Below are 25,122 nucleotides of genomic sequence, written 5' to 3' on the forward strand. Positions count from 1 at the left end.
AAAATTCAGGTGACAGCAGATGCTGGTGAGGATGTGGAGAAAGAGGAACACTCCTCCATTGTTGATGGGATTGCCAGCTGGTACACCCATTCTGGAAATGAGTCTGGAGGTTCCTCAGAAAACTGGACATAGTACTACCTGAGGACCCAGCTATATCACTACTGGACATATACCTAAAAGATGCTTCAACATATTACAAGGACACATGTTCCACTCTTTTCATAACAGCCTTATTTATAATAGCCAGAAGCTGCAAAGAACTCAAATGTCCCTCAACAGAGTAATGGATACAGAAAATGTGATATATTTACACAATGGAGTACTACTCAGCTGTTAAAAACAATGACTTCTTGAAATTCAGAGGCAAATGGATGGAACTAGAAAATATCATCCTTAGTGAATTAGTCCAATCACAAAAGAACACACATGGCATGAACTCACTGTTAGGTGGATAGTAGCACAAAAGCTCAGAATCCCCAAGAAACAATTCACAGACCATATAAAGCTCAAGAAGGAAGACCAAAATGTGGATGCTTCAAGTCCTTCTTAGAAGGGAGAGCAAAATATTCACGGGAGGAAATCCAGAGACAAAGACTAGAGCAGAGACTGAAGAAAATGTCATCTAGAGACTGCCTTACCTGTTGAACTGTCCCACATGCAAACACCAAACCCAGTCACTATTGCTGATACCAAGAAGTGCTTGCTGACAGGAGCTAGATATGTCTGTTTCCTGAGAGACTTAGCCAGAGCCCTACTGATACAGATAAGGATGCTTGCAGCTAATCATTAGGCCCCAATTGAGTTAAGGACTGAAGATGCTGAAAGGATTTGAAACCCCATAGGAAGAACAGCAATATCAACTAACCAGACCCCACCAGTGCTCCAAGGGACTAACCCACCAACCAATGAATACATAAGGAGGGACCCATGGCTCCAGCAAAATATATAGCAGAGGATGGCATTGTCTAGGATCAGTAGGAGGAAAAGCTCTTGGTCCTGTGAAGGCTCATTTCCACAATGTAGGGGAATTCCAAGGCATTGAGGTGGGAGTGAGTGGGTGGGAGTGGGAGCATCCTCATAGAAGCAGGGGGTGGGGGGAGGGGAAAGTGAGGAACCAGGAAAGGGGCAGGGGAATAACATTTGAAATGTAAATACATAAAATATCCAATAAAAATTTTAAAATATATAAAAGGAAATCACTCCAACCTTAAGTGACATGTGAATACCAATTTAGAATTCACACAAAGTTAGAAAAGGACATTTCACTTAGGACTAATCAAATTTAGAGTGATATTTAATTTCCATTAAAGCTTACTGAAAGTAAGTAACCTTAATTCTTTCTTTACATTATATAGTTTAGAGATGATTTATTTCAAAAATAGCATATTCTTCACTAAGTTTAAGGTACCAAGTTAAAGCCAGATGGTGGCAACATTTTGCATTTAAAATACGGTATGTTTCTGGGCTTAGGAACAAGATTGTGAGGTTGATATCATAGCAGTCAGCCATTTTCCTCATAAAATACTCCTTGGCAAAAAGATGTCAAACATGACAGATTATCTCTGAACTAACATGGCAGTTCATTTGTTCTTGTCTTGTTGTCCAGAGAGGGTTTCTCTATGTAACAGCCTAGACTGTCCTGGAACTCATGTTCTAGACCAGGCTGGCATAGAACTCTTAGAGATCCACCCAAATGTGGTAGTTCTTAATTGTCATTTTGTTTTTCATTGACTTCCATCCTCAAAATATTCGTACATGGGGCTGGCCAAATGTCTCAGTTGGCAAAGGTGCTTGCCATTATGCTAATAAGGTGAGTTAATCCCCAGGACCCACAGGGCTGGAGGAGAGAGAACTAACACCTGTTCTTCATTCATGTCATGGCACTTGCACAAGGTCTATGCACATGCTCACACATATACATACATACATACATACATACATACATACATACATACATACATACATACATATGTAAATGCATGCATATATGCATACATGCACATATGCATGCATACACACCTATGCATACATGCATGCACACATATGTGCATGCATGCACACATACACATACATGTGTGCACATGCATTCAAACATGTATGCATACATGCATGCACACATACATACATGCACATGTGCGCACATGCATACATGCACACATACTCACACATATGCATGCACACATATATACATACATGCATACATATAAATGTTCTCTCTAGGATTTAGTGCCTTGTCTGTAATCAGCCTGAGACTGGATTATGACTTCAAGGCCAAGGCAAGCTGCACAGGGAGACCCTGTCATCCAAAATGGAACCAGCAATAACTCTGTGTGTGTGTGTGTGTGTGTGTGTGTGTGTGTGTGTGTGTGTGTGTATTATATACACAGTGTCACAAAAATTGTTGTAGAATCCTAGAGCTGATAGAAAGCTGTCTAGAGATGCCCAGGTAGTGTGACTCTAATAATTATGTGCTACAAGTAAAGCCAAAACCATGAGTAAGTTGCTAAAATCATAAAAATGAAATGCTCCAATTTGTATAATACGACTGAGTCCAAAATTTGTTCTTTTGTGGGAAGGATTTAAAACCTAGCAGAGCTAGAAATCCTGTTTACATTTAGGTAATTGTCTTTGGGAGAAAACATGTGGTATATGTTTAATCACAAGCATATTTTTATTGACAACTATTATTGGGCTCCTTCTTGTGCAGGTGTGGTTCCAGATGGTACCTATGAGGTTTGTTCAAGGACTACAGGACAAGCTGCAGCTGGTAAGTTCACTGTTCACTTTGAAACAGAGTTAGGTGAAAATAAGGTGGGAAGTCTCGAATGCCACATTTAGGAGTTGATTTGTCGATGCCTAGGGAGGTAAATAATTTTGAGTAAGAGATCAAATGGTGAGACCATCAAAGGCACTAAAGCATAGGAAAACAGCTGGGTGGTAACTGGAAGTGAGTGTGGTGGTGTCTCAACCAAGAAGATAGCAATGTCAAGTATTAATCTCCCATACAATAAAAGTTAACAGGGTGCACTAACAGCAGACATTTCCTTAAAGGTTCTTTGGATGTTGAGAGCCATTGAAACTGATTGATACCAGCAGTGTTCCTAGGGATCTTTTCTTTTCTTGCTGTTCCTTGACTTCTTCCAGGTGTAGCCTCGATATTCATCCTGAGTAAGAGATCTCAAGAGACACCTGCCATTCCCAGCAACAAAGGCCTAAGAAGTTAAGACAGTTTCCAGCAGCACTGCTAGGAAGCTAGGGACTGAGCAGACACACCTTCTGGGATAGAGGACACACGTCTTCATCAGTGCTATCTGTCTACAAGTGAAAGCACCTACCCAAACCAGCTTAACCAAGCAGAATCTTTCCCCGGGGCATTTGCAGTTGATGTTAAATTTATGAATGCTGTGGCAGGGAAGGAAGAAAGAACTGGAAGCAGCATCTATCTAACTGTCAGCAGGGCCCACTGAGCTCTGCCTTTTGCTGCTTTCACTACTTGCTCGTTCATTTGTTTTGCTTTGCTTTAATTGATGACATCACGTGGCTGGAAAGAGCTCATGGCCTCATTTCTATGTTCTCATTTAAAAGAGATCCACCTTTTCTCAAGTTCAGAGAAAGATTTTTGGTTTTGTAGCTTTGACGTTTACTTTGACCAGTTTATTTAGTTCCTTGTAGGTCGTTGGTTTGTAATGGTTTCTGCTGTATCCATGGGAAGGTATCTGTTTGAGCCCAGAGGGATAAAGAGCCATGCTATTATATAGTAGAGTAACATACACACTGTATACATGGAAGCCAGCACTGCCTGGCGTTTGGAGCAGGTCTTGCTGTGAAAGGCCTTGGGTATCTGATATGGCCACCGTACAGTTCGTAAGTGTGTATACTCCTATTCCTAGGACTTGAAAACATGCCACTTCTTTATTTAAACAGAAAGTAGTAGTGCTGGAACCTGGACACTGAATGTATTGTGGAAAATGTGTGGGATTGATGTCCACATGGACCCCAACATCGGCAAGAGACTTAACGCTCTGGGCAACACCCTTACAACACTGACAGGAGAGGAAGACATAGATGACATTGCTGACCTCAATTCAGTGAATATAGCTGACCTGTCTGATGAAGATGAAGTTGATACTATGTCTCCCACCATCCATACTGTAAGTGCATTCACTGTCAGGGATTTTAAGGCTGGATTTTCAGGAAAATTAGGATTAACTCGGGCTATTTTGTGTGTTGTGGTTGCTGTCGTAGAGGAAGGCAGGAAGGTGGTGATTTCTGGGTCTGCATTTTACAGTGCTGTTGTGTATTTCATAATCATGCCTTTAGGAAATGTGCCTTAACTTCGATGTACTATGTAACATTGAAAGTGAGGTACAGTTAACCTATTACCACAGAAAGTAGATCAGCGGGTTGAGTCTGGGACTGGGGGGGTGAGGCTTGAGAGCGGGAGGGAAGGCCTGCTGTAAAGAGAGGAGCTTTCCTGGCTGGTGCTGAGAGTGTGGTGGCCAATGTTTAGCCCTGGCCATCGTAAAGCTAAATGGATGGATATTGTGGTCTGTAATCTTGTCTTAGCAAAGGGTTTTACAAATAAGTCTTTCAAGAAGCAAAGTGTTTATGCTGTGATATATACATGTAAAATGTGTTTTTCCAACTATACTGTTTACTCTGTTGTATCAAGTTATTTAGCAGCAAAAAGAGTGACTTTCAGATTTCATTCTGGTTTTGATTTATAAAGAGATTTTAAATACATTTATCTGTTGTATCATTAAATAGTTTTGACTTGAAAAGTAACTTTAAATTAATAATACTGTTTATTATTTAGAGTTCAGACGGAAGTTCAGTAAGTGGAGATGGCCACAAACTCACCTTTGGGCAGCGACTTGTAAATCACCTACTAGGCCTGGCTCCACCAAATCAGCGCTATTCTGTTCCTGCAGAGTATCTGTGTGACTCAGAGATGCGGGGCTCCCCTCAGGCTAGCCAGGCCCATTTGAAAGCGTGCAGAGCACACTCATGGGGAAACGTAGGTAGCAACCCAGTAGACACCTTATGAAATGGGGCTTGAATCAGTGGAGAAGCGCAATCATCTCACCTGCTGTAGAGGGCTTTGATTCCTGCATGCTCTTTTTGATCTAGGCATTAATTTTTGTAGTATAGATGGTCTGTATAAACTGAAAGTGGTATTAACATATATACTTTGATTTTTTTTTAAAGGAAGCTGTAGATTATCGAAGACAAGGAACATCTTCTAGTCAGCCAGGAGAACCCAGAGGAAGAAAAATTATGAAGCGTTTAGTGGACATCAGAGAACTGAATGAACAAGCCAAAGTAATAGATGATCTTAAGTATGTCATTGTTCTTTAACTTACTAAAGCATTGTCTAGTAATAGAATAATAGGATGCAAAGATGGAGGAACACTTTTAGTTTATCAGTGATGTCATCAGTGTGCCAAGAAGTTTAGTCATTTTTCTAAGATTATAAGCAATAAAGTAAAGCCTGAAATCCTAATTTTCTGTCTTTACAACTCCTCATTTCTATGCAGTGAGTGGCTGAGGACTTCTATACGCATGATCATGCTTAACTGCATCCATAGGCGGAGTTGAATGTGTGTGTTGGTTTGCTAACCTTGTTTATAGATTGGAGCTTTGTTTTGAGGAGTTAGAATCAGCATTCATGGCGTTCTGGTGTGGCATGTTGTCTCACAGTAAAGCCGACAGTGTAGCTGTGAGGGAAATAGATGTTCTGAATGGGCTCCTAAGAAAACTGCCTGCCTCCGAGGAAAGTACTGAGATTTGCTCTTGTATAAATGGGAATTCGTAGTTTCTCTCTCTCTCTCTCTCTCTCTCTCTCTCTCTCTCTCTCTCTCTCTCTCTCTGTCGTGTGTGTGTGTGTGTTTTTAAGTCTTAATGGTCAATATTAACAGTTTTTTTAGAAAAAATAGGGATAAGGCAGTAAGCATCAGTAGCCTTTTTAACTTTTCTCTTTTTAAAACTTCTCTCACCAGCTGTTGTGTAATTCCACTAAGCTCCTCTTATATAAGGCTACATTTTTTTTTTCCTTTTTCTTTTTTTTCGGAGCTGGGGACCGAACCCAGGGCCTTGTGCTTCCTAGGCAAGCGCTCTACCACTGAGCTAAATCCCCAACCCCATAAGGCTACATTTTAAAACTTTTATTTTCTCAAGTTAGTGGCCAAGCTTCATTTTTTCTAATCTCCAAATGCTTATACCTGTGGGGATTTTGTTGTTATTATTCAATCAGAATTTCCCAAAATACAGGAGTTTTTAAATATAAAAGGTATGACCTTTAAAGTTTCTCTGTAAATTATCATGTAATGAATGATTCATATTTTCTATTAATTTGAGTTTTATCCTCAGGGAGAAAAATGACTTGAGGCAAAATAAATGTCTTCCCAAATCATCATCCATTTTCCTGTAATGTGAATGTTTGGTTTTCATGAGCTTGTTGGCACCCTGAGATCGGTCAGTGGGTAGACCTTGTGAAAGCATTTCCCCAGATGTCCGTGTGTCTCTGTGACTTACCAGTGTGAGCAGTAGGCTTATAGGAGTTGGGCTATCCTGAGAAGGAGAAGGCTGAAAGAAACAGGGAGAACTCGCATGTACTTCCTTGCTTCTTTACAATAACCCCTATTTTGGTGGGGTTTTTTGTTTCTTTCTTTTTTTTGTTGTTGTTGTTGTTGTTTCATTTAGAAAATTGGGTGCAAGTGAAGGAACCATAAACCAGGAAATCCAGCGTTATCAGCAGTTGGAGTCTGTGGCCGTGAATGACATCCGAAGAGATGTCCGTAAGAAGTTGCGGAGGTCCAGCATGCGGGTGAGCGCGCCTCAGACTTTCATTTTTAAATGCTCACTGAGTTTTTGAAACTGACAAAGAAATTTATGTTCTTGTTAATGCTGGTGATAATACCACCGATTACGAAAAGCAGACCTGTATATAGAACACTGTTTAAACACTTTGCCTTTAACTACCCAGAAATCTCCACAGCAGACCTATGAAAGCGCTTTTCCTACCATTTTAAAAGTGACACCTGATACACAGAGAGGTCAAGTAATTTGTCCAGGTTTCTCTCGCCAGTAATGCTGGATGGAGTCTGATTTCAAATCCAGGCGATGGAGCTCTGTACTTAGGCCCAATCATTGTGATTTCCTGCCATCCATGGACTCACTGGCTTTTAACCTCTAGTGTGTGCTCTCAGAAGTATGCAATCCTTTTCCATGTCTTTGCCTCCAATTTTTCAATATTTATCTCTAAGTCACAATTTCTCTTTTCTGCTCTATCTTTTTAATAAAATATAATTTTAGAGCAATTTTAAGTTCCTAACACAATTTCGAAGCATGTACAGAGAATTTCCCTGCACGCACACACTGTCAATGTTCTCCCTGAGAGTGTTACACTCAGCACAGCTCATGTGCCCACATGTGCACAGTTGCCAAGGCTGATAGCTTACAAGAGGGCTGGTTCCCTTTGATGCTCTGCATTCTGTGGTGTGGGATCCACGTATGACAACATGCCGTCTTTGTCATAATTAACATGCTATTTTCACTGCCCTAAAACCCAGTGTGCTCCTTTCTCATTCCTTACTCTTGAGCAGTATTCTACTTACAGTTCTGAATGTAAAGTATTTCTCCATTTGTAATGTTTTCAATTTCATCGTAAGAATTTGTTTTCTTCACATAATAGCTCCTATACACATTTTAGAAGATTTATACTGAAAAGGTTTGTTTTGGTTCATGGTTCCAATCTATACCACGTACCCTGTTGCTTTGTGCTCATCTGGTACAGTGCATCATGATAGGAGGTGTAGCAGAGACCTGCTCACTTCATGGTAGCCAGGAAGCAGTGAGGCAGGAAGAGAGATACAGCCTGTGAAAGGGATCATGGAGCACAAACAGAGCCACAGAAGGATCTCAGTATCCATGGCATGCTCACCGTCACTTAACTTTGCACTATGATTCACTCCTAAGTTTCAACCACTTCCTAGTTGTTCTGTTACGGGCTGGGAACAAAGCCACTCAGCATGTGCCTTTGGGGATATTCTAGATTCAAGGGGGACTTCCTTACCTTGTTTCTGTTCTTAGTGGGTAAGTTTGAAGTTTTTGACCACTTGATATGTTAGCTCTTCAGGGTTTTTTGTAATTTTTTTTAACCCAATTCAAAACATTCCCTTCAAGGCTGGGGAGATGGCTTGGTGGTAAAGTAAACTTGCTACCCAAGCATGAACACCTGAGTTCAGGTCCCCAGCACCCACTTAAAGTGCCCATGTGCCAGTGTGCTCCTGAACTTATCCAAGTACTGGGCAGGTGGAGACTTGACTGCCAGTCTATCTACCTAGTTGGTAAGTGCCAGGTTCTGTGAGGGACCCTGTCCCAAGAAGTCAGAAGACACCTGACATTGACTTATGGCCTACACACACACACACATACACACAAACACATACATGAAAGCTCCTCTCAATCTTAGATTACGTAGTTTTTAATGTAAAAAGATGTTGGGTTTCTATATCTATTAATATAAACAAATTACTTTTCTTATTTAACTTGACTATATGGTGAATTACATTAATTGAATTTTGAGTGTTGAATCACCGTTAAATACCCAGACTAATTCTACTTAGTTGTAGTTTGTATAATTATTTGGATTTGTTTTGCTAATTTTATATATTTTTTTTTGGTTTTGTTTTGTTTTGTTTTTTTATCAACTTGAGTATTTCTTATATACATTTCGAGTGTTATTCCCTTTCCCGGTTTCCGGGCAAACATCCCCCTCCCCCCTCCCCTTCCTTCTGGGTGTTCCCCTCCCCACCCTCCCCCCATTGCCGCCCTCCCCCCATAGACTAGTTCACTGGGGGTTCAGGCTTAGCAGGACCCAGGGCTTCCCCTTCCACTGGTGCTCTTACTAGGATATTCATTGCTACCTATGAGGTCAGAGTCCAGGGTCAGTCCATGTATAGTCTTTAGGTAGTGGCTTAGTCCCTGGAAGCTCTGGTTGCTTGGCATTGTTGTACATATGGGGTCTCGAGCCCCTTCAAGCTCTTCCAGTTCTTTCTCTGATTCCTTCAACCGGGGTCCTAATCTCAGTTCAGTGGTTTGCTGCTGGCATTCACCTCTGTATTTGCTGTATTCTGTCTGTGTCTCTCAGGAGCGATCTACATCCAGCTCCTGTCGGTCTGCACTTCTTTGCTTCATCCATCTTGTCTAATTGGGTGGCTGTATATGTATGGGCCACATGTGGGGCAGGCTCTGAATGGGTGTTCCTTCAGTCTCTGTTTTAATCTTTGCCTCTCTCTTCCCTGCCAAGGGTATTCATATTCCCCTTTTAAAGAAGGAGTGAAGCATTCACATTTGATCATCCGTCTTGAGTTTCATTTGTTCTAGGCATCTAGGGTAATTCAAGCATTTGGGCTAATAGCCACTTATCAATGGGTGCATACCATGTATGTCTTTCTGTGATTGGGTTAGCTCACTCAGGATGATATTTTCCAGTTCCAACCATTTGCCTACGAACTTCATAAAGTCGTTGTTTTTGATAGCTGAGTAATATTCCATTGTGTAGATGTACCACATTTTCTGTATCCATTCCTCTGTTGAAGGGCATCTGGGTTCTTTCCAGCTTCTGGCTATTATAAATAAGGCTGCAATGAACATAGTGGAGCACGTGTCTTTTTTATATGTTGGGGCATCTTTTGGGTATATGCCCAAGAGAGGTATAGCTGGATCCTCAGGCAGTTCAATGTCCAATTTTCTGAGGAACTTCCAGACTGATTTCCAGAATGGTTGTACCAGTCTGCAATCCCACCATCAATAGAGGAGTGTTCCTCTTTCTCCGCATCCTCGCCAGCATCTGCTGTCACCTGAGTTTTTGATCTTAGCCATTCTCACTGGTGTGAGGTGAAATCTCAGGGTTGTTTTGATTTGCATTTCCCTTATGACAAAAGATGTTGAACATTTCTTTAGGTGTTTCTCAGCCATTCGGCATTCCTCAGCTGTGAATTCTTTGTTTAGCTCTGAACCCCATTTTTTGATAGGGTTATTTGTCTCCCTGCGGTCTAACTTCTTGAGTTCTTTGTATATTTTGGATATAAGGCCTATATCTGTTGTAGGATTGGTGAAGATCTTTTCCCAATCTGTTGGTTGCCGTTTTGTCCTAACCACAGTGTCCTTTGCCTTACAGAAGCTTTGCAGTTTTATGAGATCCCATTTGTCGATTCTTGATCTTAGAGCATAAGCCATTGGTGTTTTGTTCAGGAAATTTTTTTCCAGTGCCCATGTGTTCCAGATGCTTCCCTAGTTTTTCTTCTATTAGTTTGAGTGTGTCTGGTTTGATGTGGAGGTCCTTGATCCACTTGGACTTAAGCTTTGTACAGGGTGATAAGCATGGATCGATCTGCATTCTTCTACATGTTGACCTCCAGTTGAACCAGCACCATTTGCTGAAAATGCTATCTTTTTTCCATTGGATGGTTTTGGCTCCTTTGTCAAAAATCAAGTGACCATAGGTGTGTGGGTTCATTTCTGGGTCTTCAATTCTATTCCATTGGTCTATCTGTCTGTCTCTGTACCAATACCATGCAGTTTTTATCACTATTGCTCTGTAATACTGCTTGAGTTCAGGGATAGTGATTCCCCCTGAAGACCTTTTATTGTTGAGGATAGTTTTAGCTACCCTGGGTTTTTTGTTATTCCAGATGAATTTACAAATTGTTCTGTCTAACTCTTTGAAGAATTGGATTGGTATTTTGATGGGGATTGCATTGAATCTGTAGATCGGTTTTGGTAAAATGGCCATTTTTACTATATTAATCCTGCCAATCCATGAGCATGGGAGATCTTTCCATCTTCTGAGATCTTCTTCAATTTCCTTCTTCAGTGTCTTGAAGTTCTTATTGTACAGATCTTTTACTTGCTTGGTTAAAGTCACACCGAGGTACTTTATATTATTTGGGTCTATTATGAAGGGTGTCGTTTCCCTAATTTCTTTCTCGGCTTGTTTCTCTTTTGTGTAGAGGAAGGCTACTGATTTATTTGAGTTAATTTTATACCCAGCCACTTTGCTGAAGTTGTTTATCAGCTTTAGTAGTTCTCTGGTGGAAGTTTTGGGATCACTTAAATAAACTATCATATCATCTGCAAATAGTGATATTTTGACTTCTTCTTTTCCGATCTGTATCCCCTTGACCTCCTTTGGTTGTCTGATTGCTCTGGCTAGAACTTCAAGAACTATATTGAATAAGTAGGGAGAGAGTGGGCAGCCTTGTCTAGTCCCTGATTTTGGTGGGATTGCTTCAAGTTTCTCTCCATTTAGTTTAATGTTAGCAACTGGTTTGCTGTATATGGCTTTTACTATGTTTAGGTATGGGCCTTGAATTCCTATTCTTTCCAGGACTTTTATCATGAAGGGGTGTTGAATTTTGTCAATGCTTTCTCAGCATCTAATGAAATGATCATGTGGTTCTGTTCTTTCAGTTTGTTTATATAATGGATCACGTTGATGGTTTTCCGTATATTAAACCATCCCTGCATGCCTGGGATGAAGCCTACTTGATCATGGTGGATGATTGTTTTGATGTGCTCTTGGATTCGGTTTGCCAGAATTTTATTGAGTATTTTTGCGTCGATATTCATAAGGGAAATTGGTCTGAAGTTCTCTTTCTTTGTTGTGTCTTTGTGTGGTTTAGGTATAAGAGTAATTGTGGCTTCATAGAAGGAATTCGGTAGTGCTCCATCTGTTTCAATTTTGTGGATTAGTTTGGATAATATTAGTATGAGGTCTTTTATGAAGGTTTGATAGAATTCTGCACTAAACCCGTCTGGACCTGGCCTCTTTTTGGATGGGAGAACTTTAATGACTGCTTCTATTTCCTTAGGAGTTATGGGGTTGTTTAACTGGTTTATTTGTTCCTGATTTAACTTCGGTACCTGGTATCTGTCTAGGAAATTGTCCATTTCCTGCAGATTTTCAAGTTTTGTTGAATATAGGCTTTTATAGTAAGATCTGATGATTTTTTGAATTTCCTCTGAATCTGTAGTTATGTCTCCCTTTTCATTTCTGATTTTGTTAATTTGGACACACTCTCTGTGTCCTCTCGTTAGTCTGGCTAAGGGTTTATCTATCTTGTTGATTTTCTCAAAGAGCCAACTTTTGGTTCTGTTGATTCTTTCTATGGTCCTTTTTGTTTCTACTTGGTTGATTTCAGCTCTGAGTTTGATTATTTCCTTCCTTCTGCTCCTCCTGGGTGTATTTGCTTCTTTTTGTTCTAGAGCTTTTAGGTGTGCTGTCAAGCTGCTGACATATGCTCTTTCCTGTTTCTTTCTGCAGGCACTCAGCGCTATGAGTTTTCCTCTTAGCACAGCTTTCATTGTGTCCCATAAGTTTGGGTACGTTGTACCTTCATTTTCATTAAATTCTAAAAAGTTTTTAATTTCTTTCTTTATTTATTCCTTGACCAGGTTATCGTTGAGTAGAGCATTGTTCAATTTCCACGTGTATGTGGGCATTCTTCCCTTATTGTTATTGAAGACCAGTTTTAGGCCGTGGTGGTCCGATAGCACGCATGGGATTATTTCTATCTTTCTGTACCTGTTGAGGCCCGTTTTTTGACCAATTATATGGTCAATTTTGGAGAAAGTACCATGAGGAGCTGAGAAGAAGGTATATCCTTTTGCTTTAGGATAGAATGTTCTATAAATATCTGTTAAGTCCATTTGGCTCATGACTTCTCTTAGTCTGTCTACGTCTCTGTTTAATTTCCATTTCCATGATCTGTCCATTGATGAGAGTGGGGTGTTGAAATCTGCTACTATTATTGTGTGAGGTGCAGTGTGTGTTTTGAGCTTTAGTAAGGTTTCTTTTACGTATGTAGGTGCCCTTGTATTTGGGGCATAGGTATTTAGGATTGAGAGTTCATCTTGGTGGATTTTTCCTTTGATGAATATGAAGTGTCCTTCCTTATCTTTTTTGATGACTTTTAGTCGAAAATTGATTTTATTTGATATTAGAATGGCTACTCCAGCTTGCTTCTTCCGACCATTTGGAAAGTTGTTTTCCAGCCTTTCACTCTGAGGTAGTGTCTGTCTTTGTCTCTGAGGTGTGTTTCCTGTAGGCAGCAGAATGCAGGGTCCTCGTTGCGTATCCAGTTTGTTAATCTATGTCTTTATTAGGGAGTTGAGGCCATTGATGTTGAGAGATATTAAGGATTAGTGATTATTGCTTCCTGTTATATTCATATTTGGATGTGAGGCTATGTTTGTGTGCTTTTCTTCTCTTTGTTTTGTTGCCAAGACGATTAGTTTCTTGCTTCTTCTAGGGTATAGCTTGCCTCCTTATGTTGGGCTTTACCATTTATTATCCTTTGTAGTGCTGGATTTGTAGAAAGACATTGTGTAAATTTGGTTTTGTCATGGAATATCTTGGTTTCTCCATCTGTGTTAATTGAGAGTTTTGCAGGATACAGTAACCTGGGCTGGCATTTGTGTTCTCTTAGGGTCTGTATGACATCTGTCGAGGATCTTCTGGCCTTCATAGTTTCTGGCGAAAAGTCTGGTGTGATTCTGATAGGTCTGCCTTTATATGTTACTTGACCTTTTTCCCGTACTGCGCTTAATATTCTTTCTTTGTTTTGTGCGTTTGGTGTTTTGACTATTATGTGACGGGAGGTGTTTCTTTTCTGGTCCAATCTATTTGGAGTTCTGTAGGCTTCTTGTATGCCTATGGGTATCTCTTTTTTTAGGTTAGGGAAGTTTTCTTCTATGATTTTGTTGAAGATATTTACTGGTCCTTTGAGCTGGGAGTCTTCACTCTCTTCTATACCTATTATCCTTAGGTTTGATCTTCTCATTGAGTCCTGGATTTCCTGTATGTTTTGGACCAGTAGCTTTTTCCGCTTTACATTATCTTTGACAGTTGAATCAATGATTTCTATGGAATCTTCTGCTCCTGAGATTCTCTCTTCCATCTCTTGTATTCTGTTGGTGAAGCTTGTATCTACAGCTCCTTGTCTCTTCTTTTGGTTTTCTATATCCAGGGTTGTTTCCATGTGTTCTTTCTTGTTTGCTTCTATTTCCATTTTTAATTCCTTCAACTGTTTGATTGTGTTTTCCTGGAATTCTTTCAGGGATTTTTGCGATTCCTCTCTGTAGGCTTCTACTTGTTTATTAATGTTTTCCTGTGTTTCTCTAAGGGAGTTCTTCACGTCTTTCTTGAAGTTCTCCAGCATCATGATCAAATACGATTTTGAAACTAGATCTTGCTTTTCTGGTGTGTTTGGATATTCCATGTTTATTTTGGTGGGAGAATTGGGCTCCGATGATGCCATGTAGTCTTGGTTTCTGTTTCTTGGGTTCCTGCGCTTGCCTCTCACCATCAGATTATCTCTAGTGTTACCTTGTTCTGCTATTTCTGACAGTGGCTAGACTGTCCTATCAGCCTGTGTGTCAGGAGTGCTGTAGACCAGTTTTCCTGTTTTCTTTCAGCCTGTTATGGCGACAGAGTGTTCTGCTTTCCGGCGTGTAGTTTTTCCTCTCTACAGGTCTTCAGCTGTTCCTGTGGGCCTGTGTCTTGAGTTCACCAGGCAGGTCACTTGCACCAGAAAAGTTGGTCTTACCTGTGTTCCCGAGGCTCAAGTTCGCTCGCGAGGTGCTGCCCACGAGCTCTCTGAGGCGGCAGCAACCAGGAAGATCTGCACCGCCGTTTCCGGGAGCTTCAGTGCACCAGGGTTCCAGATGGCGTTTGGTGTTTTCCTCTGGAATCAGTAATGTGTGCAGAGTGCAGTCTCTTCTGGTTTCCCAGGCGTGTCTGCCTCTCTGAAGGTTTAGCTCTCCCTCCCACGGGATTTGGGTGCAGAGAACTGTTTATCTGGTCTGTTCCTTCAGGTTCCGGCGGTGTCTCAGGGGCAGGGGTCCTGCCGCTCCTGGGCCCTCCCCCACGGGAACCCAGAGGCCTTATACAGTTTCCTCTTGGGCCAGGGATGTGGGCAGGGGTGGGCAGTGTTGGTGGTCTCTTCCACTCTGCAGCCTCAGGAGTGCCCACCTGATCAGGCGATGAGGTCTCTCTCCCATGGGGTCTGGGAGCAGAGAGCTGCTGCAGGCCGGGATCCTCGGGTGTGGGACTCCCCATTTTATATGTTTTTAAAAGATACCAGTTTATAATTTTTTTCTAGCAATGTCCTTTTAGATTTGATATTGTGGTAATGATGTATCACTGAGTGCGTTAGGAAGTATTTGTTGCTACTGCCCTTTGAAAGTGCTGATAGAAAATGACCTTCCTTAAACACCTGGTGTAATTCAAGGCATTCATTTGGACCTATTGCTTTCTGTTTGGGACAAATTGTTTATTTATTTTAATAAGCATGGGTCTATTCAGAACTTTTTTCTTCTTGTGTAATTTGTCAACTATATCTTTCAAAGAATCAGTCTATTTCATGGAGATTCATTTTCAGATTTCAGAGCATTTCTTGACACTTGACGTTTGTGAGACCTGTAATCCTGCCCTTCACTTCTTTTCCTGTGTTAGCGAGCTCCACCTTAAAGCCTACCCAGAAGCTCATTGGTTTTGGTACTATTTCAGAGAACCACATTGGCTTCTGTTGACTTCTGTTTATTGATTTTTCTCTGTTTCATTGACTTTTGTGGGAATAGCTATTTCTTTTTCCGGTTTAACTTTTCTATCATCATAATTTAGACAGCTGATTGTAGATATCTTGATTACTTCTTTAAAACATGCTGTTTAGAAGTGTTGTTTACTCTTGAAGCATTTTTTCCAGATAATTTTCTAACATAGACAAATACACAGTCTCGTTAAATTACATAGCAGTCTTACAGCATGCATTGTGTGGTTTCAGCCCTTTAAATATGTTATAGAAAATCCTAGGACCTAGAATGTGGCCTGTTTTGGTGAATTTTCCATGTTGACTCGAGAAGATGTCATATGTGCTATTAATGAGCGAAGTCTTCAGTAGATGTTGATTATAGCCATTTGACACATGTACAGTTGAGTTAAAATATGTCCAAGTGGATTTTCTGTGTGCACTGAGTCTGATGAAAGCTCTCCAACCATGATAATAAATCCACCTGTTTCTCTTTACATTTCTGTTAGTTTTTGCCTTATATAGTTTAAATCACTGATATTCAAACTGGTTATTGATACCATTGGATTAAACATCTACCTATTTTGCTTTGCTTCATATGGCTTTTCTTCTCTATTCATGCTTTCATCTTTTTTCTTTTGTAGTTTTTCCTGAACATTTTATGATTCCATTTTCTCTTTCTTTGAAAGCAATCATTAAATAAGTTTAATGTGTTTTTAGTGTTGTTTTAAATTTTACAATACAAATGCACAACTAAATCACAGGTTGTTCCCAGATAGCACTATACTGCCTCATATGTAGATGAATTCCTATAGTAATAAAGTAATCCCTCTTGCCATGGTGGTCACTCATTTCTCATGTATAAACATGCATGTACTTAAGACATGCAATATATGTATATATATTTGTAAGCATTATAATATATATAAGCATACATAACACAAATTATTGATTGGATCAATTAAGAATAGAAAAGTGAGGGTTTTTTTAATCTTCACTGTATACTTCGATGCTCTTCCTTGTAGAGGTCCATGTTTCCAGTCTGTATCACTTTCCATCTCTGTAGAAATCTTACCACCTCTTGCAAAGCAATTCTGTAGACAACAGTTCCTTATTTTTTGTTTGTCTGAGAAGGTCTTTTGAAGGATAGTTTCTTATAGGACTCTAGATTATTTGGAGGCTTTGTTTTCTCAACATCATGTATTTCTCTTCACTCTTTTCTTATTGGCATGATTTTTAGGGCAAACTGGGTGTTGTTTTTATTCTTTACTGAGTCAGAACCACTGGGTTGCTTCCACAGCTAAGCAACATGGGAGGGCATCTACTAGGGTTGTAGTTCTACTACCCATACTGGGAAGAGCTTACTCCCTGTGAGGTGCCCTCCCTATTGCCCTAGTCTAGAGACAACTGTGCTTGGGAAAGAAGGCCATTATTAGTCTTCTCTTGCTCCCTTCTGGGATTGCCAGTGTACCTCTTCATGCATGCTGTAGTTTCCCTCAAGTCATAGGCATCCCATGGGGGTTTTTAGTGTTTGGTTTGGTTGGTTGGTTGGTTGTTGGTTTGATTTTGATTTTGGTTTGCTCCATTTTCTTTATTTTTAACTTTCCGAAGTTTGTGTGGTTCTTTTTCAGTCTCAGTGATTCTTCCCTCAGTATGTCCAGCCTGCTAATAACCTCATAAAAGCCTTTTTCATTTCCGTCAGTATATTGATCTCTACTGGTCTGCTTTGCTGTTGTCGTTGTTTTGTTTTTGTTCATTCTTAGAATTTCCATATCTGGTTATAACTGTCTAGCTGTTCTTACCCCTTTTTTTTAATCAATGATGGCCATAACACATTAATTAAAACCGTTTTTAATATTCTAATCTGACAGTTCCAGCATCCCTGTCATATTTGGTTCTGACTTGGTGTGTGTGTGTGTGTGTGTGTGTGTGTGTGTGTATGGAATTTTTTTTGTCTTAAATCTTACTTCATTTTTACTTTTTATATGTTTTGTGATTTTTTTTTTCTTGACAGCTAGATGTGAGGTACCATGTGAAAGGAACTGCTGTAAACGCCCTTTAGGGCTGCAGTGCTAATGTGACTTTTGATTTGGTCTGTGAACTGCATATACATTAGTCCTTTTTCACCCTTCAGATGTTGTTGGGACCTATGGGTATTGCTGATTAGATATCTGTGTCTTCCTTTTCTTTGTCTGGTGTGCTGTGACAATGTCACCCAAATCAGGTTGGGTTCTGGCCAGTTAGTTTCTGTTAAGGGCAAGCCACATGAAAAGCAGTGCAGGTCTTAGTCTGTATTTGTGGGTTCCACAATCCTGACCTAAGATCAAAAGTATTTTTAAAATAAATAAAAAAAATAATTGCAAAAGAAAATTTTAAAAATTGCTTCTGTATTGAGCAGACATTTTCCTTGTTACCCCTAAACAGCATACTGCAATGACAGTAAGTCTTGTTTTTACCACACTAGGGATTCTAAGCAATCTAGACATATGCAAGAAGCTATGTGTAAACCTACAAGTACGAACCCATTTTACTTTTTCCATGACCTAATTATCATTTTTAATTTATTTTATTTTTTTAATTCAGTTTAAATCCTGGTACTAACTCATTTTAAATAAGAGACTTGCACATACTAAACTTTGGCTATACTCCATACAACTATACTTGATGATTTCCTTTCTTCTTTCTTTTCCTTTTTTCCTTCCTTCCTTTCTTTCTCTTAGTTATGTTAGTATAAAATACTTTTTACCTTTTTACTGGTTCTTTGTGAATGTCACATCATGCACCCAATCCCCCCATCTCCCACTGTCCACACTGCTTAGCTTGCAGTGTTCATTGCAGTGTCTCATTGGTCTGGTGTGCAGCCTCTGGCTTCTCTATCAATACGGGAACCTCACTGGGACTTCTTTTGGGTATCCTGTAGTTTTGCATAGTTCGTTGATGGCCTAGATGCTGGGGTGGGCCAATTTAAAGCTCTGGATCTGGTCCTGAGAGGTATCTGAGCTACTCAGCGCACCACTGTTCAGTGCTCATGCTCTTGTGGCCGGCTCACCAGCAACCCCTCAGCCAGGGCCAGCTCTACCCTGCCCAGGCAGGGTATAAGGCCTGCTCTCCAGACTGTTGCAGTTGGGGAGGGACATGGCCTGTTTTCCCATTCTCAGGAGCCCAGGGCCAGCTGTGCTGCCTGCCACAGGTGAAAAGGGGTGAGGGTGCAGGGTAGGATATCTCCCTCACCCATGCTCCTACACAGCAGACAAGTTGCAGGTCCAGCTCCCCCACTCCCATGTTCATACCCTCAGGACTGACTTGCTCACACCCCTGCCATCAGTGTCAACTCTACTGTGCTTCCCAAGTAAGGTTCAGGGCCTTCTCTCCCAAGTGCTGCACCTAGTGAGGGGCAGGGACAGGTCTCCTGCTCTTTTGACCTCAGGGCTAGGTCTCCTGCCTGCTGCAGGTGGTAAGGAGCAAGTGGGGAGGAAGGTGTCTCTCCATGGTCCACACCATTCTGTAGGAGACAAGTAGTAGGAGCGACTCTCCCATGCTCATGCCATCAGCTGGCTCACCAGGAACTCCCACAGTGTGCAGAGTCGCTCTCCTAGTACTGCAGCTGGGTTACAGGCAGGGCATCTCCTGCCACCATGCCTAAGTGAGGGCTGGGACAAGTTCTGCCTAGCCCTCAGACATGAACATGTCCCCAGACTCAGGCTACAGTCCCCACCAAGGATGTCCCCCTGGCCTTTGGTAGCAACAGACCTCTGCTGTTACAGGTCACAGGCCTCACTACCCTGGGTCTCCATCTCTGCCTCTCCTCGTTATGCCCACATCTTTCCTTTTCCTTCCTTCCATGTCTCTACCTCTTACTTGTTTACCACTTGTTAGTGGCATCTGGGGTCTCTGAGTGTCTGGAGCCATTTCAGTAGTCTCGGGAGCACTATGTCCCTCTTGCGTGTTTTGGCTCTGAGGCAGAGTTCCCCACCACGTCACTGTTCAGTTGTCTTGAGTGACTTTTTTTTCCTCTACCATTTTATTAGGCTGCTTCCCTCAAGGATAAGTGGGGTTTAGGTTACAAACCAAGTTACAGCCGATCAAAGAGCATTTCAGCTTCTGGAAGACCACCTCTTAAGAGAATGGAAAGAGCAAGGTAATATATATTTTAACCAATCACCCGAGATTCAGTGCTTTAGTATAATAATTAAGTCACCCTTATAAGAAAATCACTAGTGACTTACTGTCAAGCATTGTGGCTTATGGAAAGCTCAGACCTTCATTCCTCAGCATAGTAAGAACATTTTAGTGAGGCAATTTTATTTAGATATGCTTATGTATAAGCTTACAGACTCTATGAAAAAATGAAAATTTGCATGCTGGTGGTTGCTTTCTAAATAGTCAATTTAGGAAAGATGATGGTACACATTAAAATCTTGTTTTAATATGAAGTCAACACCATAAAAATAAGATGTATAAATTGCTGAGGCGGGTTCTAGAGTGATTGATAGAGTGTTTGCCTGGCATGTAGGAGGCCCTGGTGTTAATTCCTAGGAGCACACATCAGGCGGTGCACACCTGTGATGCTAACTCTTAGGGTAGATAAGGGGTCAGAAGCCAAGAACACTCTGTCAGCTGCCTGGTGGACTCGAGACTGGCCTGGGATGCATGAGAACCCGAGCTCCCAAATTAAAAGGCATACATTCTTTTTATAGGCTTAATTTTAGAAAATTTGAAGTTAGTTCAAACAAGGTGTTTCCACAGATATTGAAGGTTAATACATAGAATGCCAAAATTTCAGTTATCCAATAAGGTTAATAGAATATTAATGTCATTAATAAGACTTATACAAAGCCAAGATTTTTTCAAGTGACCATGTTGGGGTTTTGTATTTTGTATTTGTGTTGCAAATTTAAGCTTATAGCATAACTACTTTGTTTTACTTGTAGTTCCCGAATAGGAGAAACTGATGAGCTCCCGGAAATCCGTGTGGATGCAGCCTCTCCTGGGCCCAGAGTAACCTTTAACATCCAGGATACAGTAAGAAAGACAGTACTTGTTAGAAATTTGTGTTAAGCAGTTTTTTTTTTTTAAATTGCAAACTTGCAATATTAGATATTTTAAAAGTAGAAATTGTCACCTACAGTGACAGGTTGTGACAGCTGAAGTATGTGCACTGCAGGCAAGCAGGCAGTGTCCATGAGAGCTGCACTGCAGGCACATGGCCGAGTATTTGTACAGAAAAATTCCATTAGCTGCATGCTCTTAGAAGGGATTGTTTTGTTGGTTTTGTCAAGCAGTTTTTTTTTTTCTTTTTTTTTTTTTTTGGTTCTTTTTTTTTCCGGAGCTGGGGACCAAACCCAGGGCCTTGCGCTTCCTAGGTAAGCGCTCTACCACTGAGCTAAATCCCCAGCCCCTGTCAAGCAGTTTTTGTTAGTGAGTAAGGACCCATATTAAGCTATTTTATGCAGTTGTCAATGTGAAATAAATATTGTTTGTGTGTTAATGGTTCACTGGATATAAGTAATAGAAGGCTGAGGACGTCAGCTTCAGAGCTGTACACTATAGCAGGTTAAACTTTATGTTAAAATGTTTATTTGTGGATTGTTTGTTCACATTGTCCTTATTTTTCATGTTTTCTTTTCTTTTCTTATTATTTTAATTAAGTTGAAAAACACAGTGTGGGGAAGTTCACCACAGTCCAGCTCTCCAGGGGAAGGGTACTTTCAGGTACTTATGAAAACAACATAAAATTTTACTTTAAAACTAATAAACTGCCCTGAAATTTTGCTTTCAAAATGTCTTCTTTTCAAGCTAAACTCAGACCTCAGAAGTACTTTATGTAAAGATTTAAGCTTGTTGGCATTCTATTTTAATGTATATTTAACAGTACCCCACTTGGGGTTTATATGTAGCTTAATTTCACTTTGACTTTCAAAGGTGAGGAATTTTAATCAGCTTATCAAATCAACTAAACCAGATTTTAAACTCTAAAACTGCAGTTTACTAAATCAGATACTATTAATTTGTTGATCCTGAAATCAATCTCTTTTTGATCCTGAAATCATTTTCTTTTCTTTATACTTAACTATAAAGTGAGCCGTTTTAAAATCAACAGTCTTTGTTAAGTGCTTCAAATACAAGTCAGTCTAACTCCAACAACAAACTGATTGATCATTGACTACTAACTCTTACGTTCCTGGAGTACACTAGTGCTTGTTAAATGTTATAAGCTACTGAATCTGCTACTTGACAGAACGGGGCAAAAGAAAGGAAGTGTAACCCAACCTGAATGACTTAACTTTTGTTTTCAGTTTTTTGAGGCATGGTTCCATGTAGCCTAGGCTGCCTTTAAACTCAATTATGTCACTGAAGACTGCCTTGAATTCCTGATCCTCCTGCCTCTACCTCTAAATGCTGAGATTCTAGTCATGTGCCACTACGCTTGTTCTCATCCTGAGAAACTTAGGCCTTATCTCTGAATAAAAGCAGAGCTAAGGATTTTGCTCACCAGTGTCAGACCAATTGCTGTCTATCATGCATGAAACCCTGATTTTGATCTAAAAAGATCCATTTAAAATATTTTGTTCTGAATAGTGTGAAAATATTCTGTGTAATACTTATTAATATAAGTAACTTTATAAGCTAGATTTTATCCTGAATGTCTCATTAAACTAAACATATATAAACTATTAATATATGTATATATTTATATATTCTACACACAGCACCAGACATCTAATCCTGCTTAGAATTTTCTTTTATAGTTTTAAAAAAGAAGGAAAAGAAAAAGGAAATTGGCAATCACTCCAAGAATGTTTCCTTGTGTTTATTTTTTCAGACTTAAGTCTCAGTATACATCCCGTGATTATACCGTATTTAGTCAAACTATTTGATATCAAAGCTTAGAATGTAGTAATGCAGGGCCTGGGCACATGGCTCAGCAATTAAGAGCACTTGCTGTTCTTGGGGAAGACCTGAGTCTTCCCAGTACCCACATGCTACCTCATTACCATATATAACTCCAGTTCCAGAAAAATCTGATGTCTTCTTCTGACCTCTGCAGGCTCCTGCACACATGGGGTGCATGTAATACACTCAGGCACATACACATAGAAGAAAATATTTTTTTAAAATATGAATGCTATGCTAAGTTTGGCAAAAAAAGTTGAAAATAAACCATGGTATATGAATTTAAATGGATTTTCTAGTTAAATGATTCTTTGGTTTTGGGGTTTTTTGGGTTTTTGTTTTTGTTTTTGTTTTTGTTTGGTGGTACTGAGAATTGGAATCCAGGGCCTCACACATACCAAATAAGTTCTACCAGTATTTTACATCTACAGTTGTAATCAGAGCATTCTTACTGGCACCAATTTTGGGTGAGCCAGAGAGATGTTTTAGTAAGACAGATTTGTCAACTTAGTTTAATCCCTAGCATCCATATAGTAGAAAACCAGCTATCTGACCAGTTTTCTGACTCCACAAACACATTTTGGCACATGTATGCACTGTGCCCCTCCACACATATGTACATAATTAAATGTGAAGATAATTCAAATACTATTTTTAAATAATAGTATATATTGTATATATGTGTGTGTGTGTGTGTGTATGTGTGTGTGTATATATATATAGTTAGTTAGATAACATGAGATTAGATATTAGACTTGGCAGTTATAAATTGGAAACTAGATTATGAATGTATGATTTCATATAAAATAAATATCAAGCAAAGAAATTATGTTTTACAAAAATTTATCAACTTTAAAAATTGAAGGATATTCTGAAAAATGTGTTCATTTACTCATTTATTTTTTTAAGGGAAAAACACTTGATATCTACAAATATTTGATGCTTTGATTGTTTCTACCATGAATCTTACAGTAGCATCTACTACTTTTTAATAATAAATTAGATTATCTTGCCAATTGCACTTTATCAGGGCTCCTCATTTTCAGACAACACTGGAGCAGCACTGTTTATCTGGGAAACTGAGATCAGCTTATAGCAAACTTTGCACAGTTCAAACTGGCTTGCCCATCAGTGGTGGCACACACCTTTAATCCCAACACTTAGGAGGCAGAGGCAGGCAGATTCCTCTTGAGTTTGAAGCCAGTAGTGTCTATAGAGACAGTTCCTGGACAGCCAGGGCTACCCAAAGAAATCTTGTCTTGAAAAACTAAAAAAAAAAAAAAAAAGACAGACAGACAGACAGGAAAGAAGGAAGGAAGGGAAGGAGGGAAGGAGAGAGGGAGGGAGAGAGGGAGGGAGAAAGGGAGGAAGGGAGGGAGGGAGGGAAGAAAACTGTGGCCTCCAGCTATTTATTTAAAATAAAGCACAGTTGTGTTTGAGTAATTGATACATGTTTTATTACTCATCTGTTTACATATCCTTTGTCAGTCCATGAAAGTTCAGTTTTAAAAAGTTGTCCACAAAACTTCCTCCAAAAATATCTTTACTAACATCAATGTGCTCATCATGAATTGTTCTTCTGTTTTTATTTATATTTGATTGCTTTTTTATATTTAATCTGCTTCTGCTTTGCATGTACTAATTAAACATGATGCTTTATGTTCCTATAAAGTAAAATTTCACTATGACTTTTTTTTCAACTATCAGTGGTAACCTGCTGTGGTTTGACCTGTTTCCTTCCTTGGTATGCCATTTCTTATGTTCACAATTCTGGCCTTCCTTTCAAGTCACAGTGAGAAAATTCAACTCAGAGAGTCTAAAATGTTTAGACTTACATCTTTCATATTTTTAGTTTTTCTCTTTTTAATTGAGAGAGAACTTGAAAAGCAACCTGATTTATATTTTCTGTTTTTATAATCAGTTTCCAGAGGAGACAGAACTGGATCTTTTGTCAGTGACCATTGAAGGCCCATCACATTATTCATCAAACAGTGAAGGATCATGTTCAGTGTTCAGCTCTCCCAAAACCACAGGTGGCTTTTCACCAAGTGTTCCTTTCCAGTCGGAAGATGGCCGAAGGGATGACAGTCTGTCTTCTACCAGTGAAGACTCTGAAAAGGATGAAAAGGATGAAGACCGTGAGAGGGAAAAATTTTATATTTACAGGAAACCCTCGTGAGTAGCTGTTTACTGTGAGATCTTTAGGAGATAAGTCAGAATCTGGAAGTGATACTAAGGTATTTTATCTAGCCACATATTCAACAAGCCAAGCATGCTGTCACATTCCTAGAGTTCAGCAGTTCAGAGGTGGAGGCAGGAGGGTCAGGAGTTGAAGTTCCTCCTGGACTACATAGCTGGCTCTACTCCAGCCTGGGCTACATGTGGCTCAGTCTTAAATATTAAATCATAATAATAACAATAATAAATTAGCAAAAACGTTAACTTTTAAGTAATACTATAATATCTATCCATTTCTAGTGTGATTTAACTTTATATGGTGCTATTTTCTTCTAAATATAAATAGGTTTATTTATATTGCTCTAATTATTTCTCTATAATAATACTTGTCAATAAAATAAAAATAGAGATATGGTCATAAGCTATAATATAGGAGAGAGCAATATTCCTTCTGGGC

The 25,122-nt window shown here is 39.7% G+C and overlaps 1 protein-coding gene across 26 annotated transcripts in view; it reads left to right on the forward strand.

Annotated features, from left to right (window-relative positions):
• Nucleotides 1-25,122, forward strand: part of Bltp1 (bridge-like lipid transfer protein family member 1) — a 217,155-nt gene that overhangs the window by 165,079 nt on the left and 26,954 nt on the right. For 9 of the 26 annotated variants that reach the window (XM_087619106.1, XM_087619112.1, XM_087619136.1 and 6 more), the window contains 9 exons: nt 2,708-2,767; nt 3,925-4,151; nt 4,817-5,017; nt 5,209-5,339; nt 6,703-6,826; nt 19,622-19,731; nt 20,525-20,615; nt 21,243-21,305; nt 24,409-24,662. In XM_087619106.1, the coding sequence (XP_087475232.1) occupies nt 2,708-2,767; nt 3,925-4,151; nt 4,817-5,017; nt 5,209-5,339; nt 6,703-6,826; nt 19,622-19,731; nt 20,525-20,615; nt 21,243-21,305; nt 24,409-24,662 (1,261 nt within the window). 26 annotated transcript variants of the gene reach the window in all.

This window comes from Rattus norvegicus, chromosome 2 (assembly GCF_021556685.1).
Source record: "Rattus norvegicus strain SHRSP/BbbUtx chromosome 2, alternate assembly SHRSP_T2T, whole genome shotgun sequence".
Lineage (NCBI taxonomy): Eukaryota > Metazoa > Chordata > Mammalia > Rodentia > Muridae > Rattus > Rattus norvegicus.